Source organism: Pan paniscus, chromosome 9 (genome assembly GCF_029289425.2).
Source record: "Pan paniscus chromosome 9, NHGRI_mPanPan1-v2.0_pri, whole genome shotgun sequence".
NCBI lineage: Eukaryota > Metazoa > Chordata > Mammalia > Primates > Hominidae > Pan > Pan paniscus.
This window is the reverse complement of record NC_073258.2, coordinates 108,367,266-108,379,840: the sequence shown is the minus strand read 5'-3', so window position 1 is coordinate 108,379,840 and position 12,575 is coordinate 108,367,266. Positions and strand designations below refer to the sequence as shown.

General features: G+C 37.7%; 1 protein-coding gene across 4 annotated transcripts in view; it reads right to left on the bottom strand.

Annotated features, from left to right (window-relative positions):
• Window positions 1–12,575, bottom strand: part of ELMOD1 (ELMO domain containing 1) — a 75,842-nt gene that overhangs the window by 35,622 nt on the left and 27,645 nt on the right. For all 4 annotated transcript variants that reach the window (XM_034933622.3, XM_034933624.3, XM_034933623.3 and 1 more), the window contains 2 exons: window positions 764–909; window positions 598–626 (listed from right to left, as the gene is read on the bottom strand). In XM_034933622.3, coding sequence (XP_034789513.1) covers window positions 598–626; window positions 764–909 — 175 coding nt within the window. The remainder of the gene's footprint in view (window positions 1–597; window positions 627–763; window positions 910–12,575) is intronic.

The following is a 12,575-nucleotide window of genomic DNA, read 5'->3' as shown; positions in this document are numbered from 1 at the left end:
CCTGTTTCAAGCTACCTATATTGAAATGTAATATTTTCATTTCCTCACCCAACATAGTTTCTGTTGTTAAGGGGTATTATGTTTATGACTAAAGAGTGAGGCACATGAGGGAGATAGTCTTCAGGATGTCAAAATTAATAAGATAAAATTATCAAGAATCTTGAAAAAGAAAATAGGTTTTCTTTCTTATGTGGATGCTCCACTATGCTACAAAAGCTAGCATAGTGGCTTCTTTGATGTTATTGAAAAATCTTAAGTATAATGTTAAATGATTTGGATATTGAGGAAATAGTAGGGAGTTAATACTGTTACTATGTTCAAGGAATATTTATTTTATGATTTGGGAAGAGGTATAAGAAAGGGTTCATTTGACAATGAAGTAATAAGTACTTCACAAACCTGCCTAGAAATTCACATACAGTGGCTGTTCTCATGTAAATAGTACAGTGGTTTGTAATGGGCAAATGATTATTTCTTCTCAGTTGGCAGTAGTTTTCCTAGCCAGTGGTATATTTTGGTTTCTTAGAATTTTTACTTCTTATGATAGAGGTAAGCTTCCAAGTGAAAAAAAAGCTGCTGAAAAATAATTTTACTTACCTTACTTTTAGAATCCCTCAGTGATGTTTCTGTGAAAGCAGCAACAAAAACAGTCATTCAAAGATTATACTTTACACATGGTTTAGAATTACTACACTGAAAGATAACATCGTATCTTCCATCATACCAACTCTACCTTTTGCTTACTTCTTTGTCTCAGGCTTACCGATTTTCATGGTTCTAGAAGCTCCCGGCTTGGTATTGTAACAGATCCGTTGTAGTTCACATCTTCCAGTTAGCTTCCTCATTACAAATTTCAGGCAGCGCCACAGAAATTTACAGTAAAAATACAGGCATACCTGGATCAACATTCTGTGAAAAACAAAAGACAGCACCCTTCCAATAGAACTCTGGAAGAGAAGAGAAAGCAGCCACCACCAGCAAGAAAAGAAGCCCAGGAGAAAATCAGGGGTTAGAAAAATCACCTTATACTTAACATATGTTTCTAGTCCCATGCTACTTTATTTGCAGTAGCTACACTTACTATGACTGTAAGAAACTCCAGAATTTTCTATGCTAGTAAATCTGATATTCCAACAAACTGAGGATGAAGCATTAGAATCTTTTCTTTTCCCTCCTTTGCCTAAAAACATCTTGGAAATAAATGAGTACCTTGAAAACAGAATCCTTTAATACTGCTTGTGTTTTAGGAGTCACCCCTCCCTTTGACGTGGGGGAAGAACATGCTCTCCTCTTTTGCCTCCATGAACAGCCTCTCAGCTTGCCCTTGTCCATTTTCAGCCCCTCCCTAGTGTCCTCCTCACCCTCCACCAATCCCACTGCTTGATTCCTTCCCTTGCTCCCATTCTTTCCTCTTTCCCTCTGCTTTCCCTGAGGCATTGCAGACCTCCTTGAGGACTTGGTTGTGGCCACCTGCCTTTTCTGCTGACCTATCCTAACATTCCCTGGCCTTGTCAGAAGCCCTTCTCATCAGTTCACTGAACAAGCACCCTTGACCTTTGATTTTCCTAGAGGTGACGACCTTCCGTGATTTAAATGTTTCAAAAACTCCTCTTGAGAAGTTTGTTCTTGGCTCTTGCTAAAGAAAGTTTTCTTTACTGTACACCCTACCTCACTCCAGCAATACCGCAACAAATGATGAACTATATTGTCACCAGTCATGTGCTTATTCACACATCTGTGGCCCATGTAAGTCCATCTTTTATGAAGACTTTTAATTTTAAAAATGTGAGTGCCTACTATTTCATGGTACGGTTCAGAATTTCAAATGACTTAAGCTTTAGTGGTAAAGAGGACTTATCCGGGAACTTATATAGTCAACCTATTTTCTCTTTATACTGTACATTCCCAGGAGGCAGAATTATTTATATTACTTCCTTTTGTTGTCATCTGGAAAAGATTTTTCTTTATTCTCAAAAGTTCACTAATTCCTTCCAGTTCTAAAATAAGGTGATGCATGGTCACTCAGATATACTGGAGTAGTTAACTAGTAGCCTCTACAATGTGATCCATCCCTGAAAAAGAATCAAAACCTTGGCCGTGTTCCTTTCCTTAAATTGCTCTGGTTCCAATAGCTTCAACAGCCTTGTGTTAAAAATAAAAACTCAAACAGTCTGATTTGCACAAAGGCATGGAGTTTATATCTTATAAATGCAAAGGAAATGGAAAGAAACCGTACAAAACAACCAAGCTGCTGCACTGAGATAACATAATGGAATACTTTGCAGGCAACAAGATTATGTCCTAGAATATCTAATAACATGAAAATATCCATGATATGTTTATCAAGTAGTAAAAAGTTAAAAAGAAATATGTATGGGATAATCCACTTTTCATTTAAAAAATAAAACAAAAATTTTAATAGTAATGTATAAAGCAGGATACACAACAAAAATGGTAACAGTGATATTGATTGGTAGTAAAATAATCAGTAATTTTAATTTTCTTTTTTGATTAAGTACATTTTTATAATAAATATGTATTATTTTATTTAAAAAATGAAAATTATAACTAAAATTATGATGTATAAAATGATCACCAAAAGCCATTACAAAAGTGCATATAAAATTTCCATGTATAGTCAGTACAAAGTCAACCAGATTCTGCGGAAAGACAAAAATGGATTTACTGTTCATTCAACTGTTCTAGTCAAATATATCCTAAGATCTGTTAGGATTTAGTTTAACAGCTTCCAAAAAAAAAACACCCCAAAAAACAACAACAACAAAACCCAGTAGCCCTAAAAATAAATTTAGTGGGATATTTTAATTAGACAAGTGAGAAGATTTATAAAACCTCAGGGCTGGACGCAGTGGCTCACGCCTGTAATACCAGCACTTTGGGAGGCTGAGGCGGGTGGATCAAGAGGTCAAGAGATCGAGGCCATCCCAGCCAATATGGTGAAACCCCGTCTCTACTAAAAATACAAAAATTAGCTGGGCATGGTGGCACATGCCTGTAATCCCAGCTACTTGGGAGGCTGAGGCAGGAGAATTGCTTGAACCCAGGAGGCGGAGGTTGCAGTGAGCCGAGATCATACCACTGCACTCCAGCCTGGCGACAGAGCAAGACTCTGTCTCAAACAAAACAAAACAAAACAAAACAAAACCCTCAGCTTGCTCTCTTGGAAAATGTTTTTCATTTTCTAACTACTGGATAGCTATGCCAAAAAAAAAAAAAAAAAAAAAAAAAAGATTGAGCAATATCTTGTTAACTGGTCCCCAGCCAAATGGTAATGATATTAATTACTGGGATATATATGTATATACATTAACATATTAATATATACTATTAATTACTAAGTCAAAGATAAAAGCTTTCCCTAATATCTGTTCCATGTGCAATTTTCAGGGAAGTCCACCCCATCTGCGGGCTTGCACCTCAAAGGAAGCTACCTTTCAAGTCTGTGTGGCAGAACTCTAGCAAAAGTAGAACTATGTGATAATCCAGTTCTGTTTGTACTAAATCTTCCTAGAGAAGAGGACGACCCTTATGATCATTCATGGAGTGTCTCTGTATTCTTCCTATTTAGGTTCCAAGGCATCAAACAGAGCTTAAATTAAGCTACAAAAAGTCTTCCCTGTGACCTCTGTATCAGGTCTACACAAAGAGGAGGCTTGAGACCTAAGAAGTGTCATCTTAAGTGGCAGGAAGTGTCCATATGTAGAGTTACCTACAGCCCAACTCTAATTTCTCCCACTGGCATCCTTGTATATGAGAAAAATGACTGTGTTACTGTTTTGCATCAAGACAGTCTTACATCAAAAGGAAGAAAAGATATCTCATTCTGTTTGCTTTTATCTTTTAAAAAAAACTTCCTTGATGATGCTCATACTGTCAAAGACATGAAAGCCAGGAGAAATCCACAGGAGGTGTTAGGGATGAAGCATCATTTCTTAGGGTTCACCACTCTGTGAAGTAAATCACATCTCTCTCACATAATCATAAACAATTTCAATTGTGCACATTTGAATTATGAAATGGTATCTATACGCTGCTTGTTCTTTCATAATTCCTAGGCCAACAGGACCTGATAATGCTACTTATTATCCAAGATATATTCTATTTTCTCCCCTTATTTTTCTAATGGGCCAACATGCCCACAAATATTTAATTAAAACCTCAGCTTGCTATGCTAGGTACCATACTTTCCTGCTATGCTAGTTACTGTATTTTTTTAATCCAGATCATCAGATCAAATTATGTTTTGACAGGTGTAATTTATTTTGTGTTTAGGTTATAAACCTGGTCCAGGCAGGTCATGGTCAGAGATGGAAACATCAGGGTGATCCCTCACTTTGGAAACAATATACAACTTGCTTCCTTATAAAAGGACCAACTCCTCAAAACCTCCATGTGAGCAACTCAGGCTGGCTGTTCACCATCAAATACTGCCAGGAGCTCACTTCTTAAATAATTTGGACCTATTTAAGTCCCTAAATCACAGAGTTTATGGAAAAAACTGCTGAGGATCAAAAGCAGAACAATAAAAATGATTAACTATTTTGAGAGAATGTTATATTGGTTTGACATGTTTACCCTTTAAAGGAAGCAATAAAGAAATAGATCTGTAAATGCTCTTGAGCTAATCAGTGGTTGTTTAGGAAAGAAAGAAAGAAAGAAAAAGAAAGAAAGAAAGAGAGAGAGAAAGAAAAGAAGGAAAGAAAGAAAGAAGGAAAGAAGATAAGAAGGAAAGAAGGAAGGAAGGAAGGGAAGGGGAAGCGGGGGACAGGAGGGAAGGGAGGGACAGGAGGGAGGAACAGAGGGAGAGAGGAAGGAAGAGAATAAGGAAGGGAGAAAGAAAAGGTGTATCTGTTTCTTATTTGAGTTTAAGGATTTTGGGATTCATTGTACCCTTTCCTCCTTTTAATTTCATTTGTTTTATGTCCTTTTTTTTTTTTTTTTTCATGACTGCATGCTTTGGGAGGAGGCATTTCAAATGTACCTGTGAGACAGAACCCACTTACTGTCTCTTGTACCAGCACTAATCTCAACCTCCTGTTTCACACCCTCCTCACCTTCTGAACCCTCTGCTCAGGGGGTTTATGGCTCTGCTCCTTTCCCTGCTAGGCTGAATCAGGAAACCAATAAGCTTAGTTTTAATTGGGCAATATTCGCTTTTCTTCTTCATAACACTAGACTTAGTTTTCTTCATTTTGATGGAAGATTCTTGACTCACTACTAAAAAAAATCTGTTAGATTTTGTAGGAACAACAATTAAATCCTCAAGGCTAGATGAAGAAAATACTGATCACCACCTCCTCTTTCTAGTAACTACATGCATAGGCAGCAGTTTTTTCGTTTATTTCTGTTTTTTAATCACAGCTTTTTGATAGTGTTCCAGAAAGAGTTACTGTAGCTTCCTAAGATGAATGCCTTGCTTAAACACTGGGAGAATCTGATTCAATAATAAGAGCTACTACACATGCTCCATTTCCAATCTTTTCTGTTACTGCCTTTTATTAATATGCTGCAGAGTGATGTTTATGGCTGAGTTCACAGCAGTGTTCTTCCATAAAGCAATTATGATCACGTTTATTATTTAACATTCATTCTCTAGTTTGAACCAGAATAGCCACCCAATGTAAATTATTCGAAATGGATCATATCTCTGCTACCAAACAAAAGCAACCTCCGGTCTTGTGGCGCTTTGTTAGAGGAATCCATTCAGGAGGGATGGGGCTTTCAAAACAGGAAATGCGCCTAAAACCATGTAGCCCCTTGCCTGTGGGGTGAGGGGGTGTGGGTACCTGTAACGCAACACTACGCCATCATCCTAAATTTGTGACTCTGACGTCTTCTTTTGGAACAATAAGAGAAAAGTGGCTTATTTTGAACAGTTTCAATGAATGTGCTAATGAAAGTTAACTCTTGCTTGAAGAAATCCTGTAATAAATAAAAAGTACACTATTGTTGATGAAAGATATGTACAAAAATAATCACAGTTCTTGGTTCAAACCACAGTTTCCCAAATGAAATACTTTTCATCTAAATGTCATAAAGAATAGCAAGCGGCTCAATGTCCCTGACAGTTCATTTAGTTGCTCCACTGAAGTTCCTAAGTAGGGGCACTGACAATCGGTTGGGAATTAACTTATCAATAGGTACTTTGCCTAGTAAATGGGACCATCCCTATAAGAGCTCTCTACTAGGAAGAGAGGCTGCAGAGGACTTGGTACATGAACTGGAAATGTGAAATCACACAAAGAAACCATCCGTGGGTCTCTCGGAAAACAAGAGTATTTCCTTCCTGTAGAGCAGGGGAGAGGTTCCAAGATCCCATGCCCAGATAGTGTGGGGCCCTGTGGTTTTTTCACATTATTCTTTTTCTGAAGAGATCACACTAACTTCTGAAAAAGTAAAAATTAAGGGGATTGGTGGTTATATATCTATCATGGATCAATGTTATTCAAAAATATAGTGTTGTAGCAAAGGGCACTCTGTTTATAATATATTCCAGGGAAATTGTATCTGAGGGCTTAGAGAGCACTAGTTGATTGTGTAATAATTAAAATAAATAAATTAATAGTGTAACCCTTTCCTTTCAAAGAAAAGGAGGTACAGGTTTCTCTTAATTTATTAACAATATCATTATTCAACCAAAATTTTGATGCTTAAATACACTTTATAAGATTTATTTCTATTTATTTATTTGTCAAGACACGGTCTTACTCTGTTGCCTAGGCTGAAGCAGCCTCAACCTCTCTGGGCTCAGGTGGTCCTCCTACCTCAGCCTCCCCAGTAGCTGGGACTACAGGTACGCGCCACCATGCTCAGCTAATTTTTGAATTTTCTATAAAGATGGGGTCTTGCTGTGTTGCCCAAGCTGGTCTTGAACTCATGGGCTTGAGCAATCTGCCCGCCTCAGCCTCCCAAAGTGCTGGGATTACAGGCATGAGCCACCGTGCCTGGCTACAAGATTTATTTTTTAAAATCAGGTTATGTTTTACTCTTTGGATAATACTTTTATTGACTTATTTATAAGGAGAAACAATGAACACATTATAACACATTATACTTTGACATTTTAAAAGTATTTAAATGCAACCTCAAATATAAACTTTTATTGGTAAATAAAAATATTTTTAAGGCAACCCAAATTAAGTAAATATATAAATAAAGTCATCAAAGGTATTATTCATGCTCCATCATCCATTATAGGGTTCAAAATATTCTATAGGGGATAAGAAATAGGCCTGTTATTATTATAAATTTGCTACATAATATAATTCAAAAAAAATTTAAACAACCTAGTTAGAGGACATGCTCAGTATTGTGAACAAATTCATTTTTGTTAAAGACCTAGAGCAGCTGAAAGAAAGAGATTTGAAATAAGTTGGGGGGAAATGAAAAATGACAATTGAAAGGTATTTCAATTTATTTTATTTATTCCTTCATAGAGCCAAATACAAAATAAGACTGACCGTGCAGTACAGAAGAAATGAGAGTGGGAGATATGGCAGTGGAAAAAGTGAACATGAGTCAAGAACTTATTTTCACAGCAAGCCATATGACCTCCCTGTCCACAAGGAGCTTATAGTCGAGCAAGGAAAAGGGCAGTAAAAACAGAAAGTTGAAAAACAGTGTGACAATTCTATAAAAGAAAAACACCCAGGGTGTTGGAGAGGCAGAGGAGAGAGAGACAGTATGTTCCTCTCAGGTTGGACAGGAAAGCCAACTCCACCATCCCACAGGGACAGACAGAACAGCCTGGAAAATCAGCGTGCTTTCCTCACTTCAGTACAAAAGTGAAAATTCCAATGAGTAAATGAATGAAATTCAAACTAACATTTATAGAGTGCCCATGGCTTTCGGGTATATTGCTCATGCTCTGCGGGAAGAGCTTAACGAACAGTGAAGTGGCCAAAGAGTTGGCCCTGAAAAGCTGAGGGAAAGCCAAGGGGCGGGAGAGCTGGGATGTACATGATCCAGCTCCCAGAGGATCTCGGACAACAGCTTGAGGGCAATGGGCAGGCTCTGGGAAGGTCACCTACAGGAGATTGCCTAGAAAAAGATGCAGATTAACATATTTCAATGAGAGTGTGGACACAGCTTTTGTTTGTTTTAATGCAGGGAGCAAAATAATTTAAAATATATGTGTGTATGGACACAGGAAGGGGAACATCACACACCGGGGCCTGTTGTGGGGTGGGGGAATCAGGGAGGGATAGCATTAGGAGACATACCTAATGTTAAATGATGAGTTAATGGGTACAGCACACCAACATGGCACATGTATACATATGTAACAAACCTGCACGTTGTGCACATGTACCCTAAAACTTAAAGTATAATAAAAATATATATGTGTATATATATATGTGCATATTTGTGTGTGTTTATATATGTATGTGTCATATATATGCACACATACATGTAAAAATATACCTCATACATGTATGCACCATAGAAAAGAGAACACTACAGCTAAAAGTACCAGTCTACAGTGAGAGAGGTATTTGGATGCACAGGCCATAAACTTTCCCTTTTTCAGGACTTAGCTTCTATATCTCACAAGCTCAGTCAATGCTTCAAGCAATGCTAATCAAATTCTGGAACAACTACACGTTCCTGCACCTTCTGCTCTTCAAAAGCAATGGAAAGTGGGTCATGCTGAATAAAAAGTTTGACTAACTTGTCTGAAAGTCAGACTTGGAGTCTAGCCCAAATTTGCCTCTATGAACTATGTGACTTTGGAGAGGTTACTTTGCTTCTCTGGGTTTCTTCTTTCTCACACATAAGGTGAAGGGATTGGACTAGATTTCTGGCTCTAAGTGAAGGCCAGACATGTTAGAAGGGGAAAAGATATTTTTATCCGATTCTCCTTCCTCTTTGAGGTGCTCTTCAAGTTGGGGTGAAAATGTTGCCATGCTCTGGGCTGCTTCATGCTGTGCTTGCAAAGGTGACCAAGAACTGCTCCTAACTTGATTTTTGCAACTTGTCTTCTACTCACCCCAAACAGGGTCTACATCTAACAAACTTGGACCACTAGTGCTTATGGCACCAGTCATGCCTTCTTGGCCTTGTTTACAGCATCCCACATCTTCTATCCTTATTTTAAAATATTAAAATCCTAGTCCTTCCTTTCTCTCAACATTGTCTCAATGAAGCGTTTCCTGAATATTCCTTCACAAAATGTTTATAACCTGTCACTGATCTCATTCCTTTATATATCTTAGTTTCGTATGCATACAACTCGTCTCTTACCAGGTGGTGTGTTACTTTGGAACAGAGACGTCTCACATTCATTTATTTTTGAGATGGAGTTTTGCTCTTGTCACCTAGGCTAGAGTGCAGTGGCATGATCTCGGCTCACTGCAACCTCTGCCTCCTGGGTTCAAGCGATTCTCCTGCCTCAGCGTCCCTAGTAGCTAGGATTACAGGCACCCACCGCCATGACCAACCATTTTTTGTATTATGGGGTTTCACCTTGTTGGCCAGGCTGGTCTTGAACTCCTGACCTCAGGTGATCCACCTGCCTTGGCCTCCCAAAGTGCTGGGATTACAGGTGTGAGCCACCATGCCTGGCCCTCACATTCATTTTTGAATCACCTACAATACCTCACAGTGGGCTCACAGTAATGGGGTAATGCGATACAAACATGAGAAACAGCTTGGAAGTCAAAGAGGCCTGCATTCAAACATCTATGTGCCTTTGTTGAAGTCACTTAACTTTACTAAGCCTCCTTGTCCTCCTTTGTAAAATGGGATGTTATGTCTTACTTAATTACATTTGCTATGAAGAGAGAATGAAAGTGGAATAAATACTTGCATTATTAGCAATGAATGCACACTAAATGAATTAGTGGACCAAGATATTAATCAAGTATGAATGACTTAAAAATCCAATTTGTAGTTATTTTTGCTAATTGTAAGCCCTTATTTACCTAATCATACTAGAAAAATAGTTTTTTCCCTTGATTGCCTCAAAGTTGGGACATGGGATAAGTCTGCTGTATTGCTCAGTTCCTCCCACAGAGGTTTGAGCTTGGCAGATATTTTCCTTTCCTCTTTTCTGCTGGAGGAAGGAAAATAACAAGGTGAGATGCAGGGCCAAGAAACTGAGATTCTGAGACTGGAACAGTTGGAAGCAATGATTTACATGGGTGACTTTAAAATTTTCCTTTATTAATTTCCAAAATTAATCATGTTCTGATAACTTTAAAAAATATAACCTCAATAACTAAATCCCAACGAGGGAAATGATCTTCAGCACAAGTCTTCAGACTTCTCTGTTATACACATCAACTGAATTAAAGTTAGTAAAATATATTACAAAAATGAAACCCTAAGCTTTTGTTCTAGCTGGGACTTAAAAAATATTCCTTCTTTTTCTGATCACATGTAGATATGTTTTGTTATCCATGTTATCCCATGTTTTCTTTTTCTTTTCTTTTCTTTTTTTTGTTTTTGAGACGGAGTCTCGCTCTTTTGCCAGGCTGGAATGCAGTGGCATGATCTCGGCTCACTTTAACTTCTGACTCCCTGGTTCAAGCAATTCTCCTGCCTCAGCTTCCTAAGTAACTGGGACTACAGGCATGTGCCACCACACCCAGTTAATTTCTGTATTTTTAGTAGAGATGGTTTCACCATGTTGGCCAGGATGGTCTCGATCTCTTGACCTCGTGATCTGCCTGCCTAGGCCTCCCAAAGTGCTGGGATTACGGGCGTGAGCCACCACGCCCAGCCTCATGTTTTCTTTTCATGCACATCATGGCTAAAGTCAGACTGGATGGTCTGGGGATACATACCCAATATCCCATTTCTATCCTCAATTTAAAATACACATTTTAGCCAGGTGTACTAATCGAATAGCATTTATTCCTTATATTTCATGTAATTTTTGACATACATTGAATATTTTCTCTATTCCTTTTTGCTCTGAATATTTATACCATTAATATATCTGATGGTAGCAATTGGGTATCATGTATCCTAAATGTAGATCAAAATCCATTTTTTCCCACAACCTGGTTTCTCTAAGGTTAACCTAATTTCTTCTGGGACTGTGCATGGAGCATTTCATTCTGGAGCATCTCAGAAGTTGACAGATTAATCACTGCGTGGGCTTTTAAATAATGCTGAATTCTTCCCAGTGAAAAGTCAGCTCCTCATTCTCCATAATACATTTGCTGAGCTCAGGAATTAACACCTGATTCATTCAGGCTTTGCTTACATAACCTTCTCTTTGGTTCAGATGAAAAGATTGCCAAAATCGTCCAACATCTGTGGAAATGGACTACAGAAAATAAATCAACTAAAGAAGGGAAATGATCAAGTTTCCTTTTATTATTTCAAAACCAATGGTCAATGAAAATCCTCAAGTTTCTGTTTTAATGTACAATCTGTTATCCTAGCTTTAGTTTCACATAAATAATCAATGCCATATAATATTTATAAAATATACACTCCAAGTTACATGAAAAAAATGTTTATCAGAACACATAACTAATAGGGATGTGTTGGTTCTGTAACCCTTGGTGCTAGTCTATGCAAAATTACAATGGTAGATTTTCACTGTACCAGTTCTAAATCATCATATACAAATTAATTTAAAAATGTACTCTTTGTGCGCCTATTCAGTTTAACAATAAAACTAACAGAACCAAAGGCTACTATTTTTCCTAAAATGACTGGTTTTGAGGCTGCTCGAGTTTTTCTAAAACAAATAAGACATTGAGGAAGAAATTGAGTAGTACAGGACTTGGCAACCTTACCACCATCATCACCACTTTTACAAAGGGAGCTCCTAAATTCTAAGCTTCATCTCACACTAAAGCTTTCTGTTAACATGATTCTGCAGATGAAAGACACCATGTTTACATTCAGGAGGTGTGCACAAATGCCAAATTTTCATGAATGTATAGATAGATCAGTTAATTACCATGACAACCAAGAACATATTAGGTCAAATACTTGGCTGGCAAATGTCCTCGTGATTTTTCAAATACTATATTTTTACACAGCTAAGATAAACAGTATTCTGTACAATAAAACAAATGCTGATGCCTATAAATTGTTTCACAGTAACTTCCTGAGAGGTTTTCACAATTCGAAGATCCAGTATACTACCAGTAGCTGCATCAAAACCCAGTGAATCTCACACAAACTGATCTGGGTGCTCCAGAAACAACAATGGAACCAAAACCACTGGGGTGGGGGGCAGTGGATCTTAAATTATGGCCATTGTAGGAATCAAATCATTTCTTAAAAGATGCAAGCCTATTAATTTGCTTAGAGAAAACAGGCCCGAGCGAAAGACAAGAACGTGTAACAGAAGCAGGTCACCATCTTGAGGAAAAGAAGCCCGATCTTCTGGAAAGTATGTTGTATTTTCTCACATTCAGGACCTGACTAACTTTATTTTGCCGTATTTTAATATTATGCAAAATTTATCTGGGAATTCCATTAATAGACAACTGAATGACAGTCAATACTCTTGAAAATAATTATAACTTTAGGTCAGTCAAATGCTTTTCAAAACTAAAAAAGATCACCCCAAACATACCAATTTATGG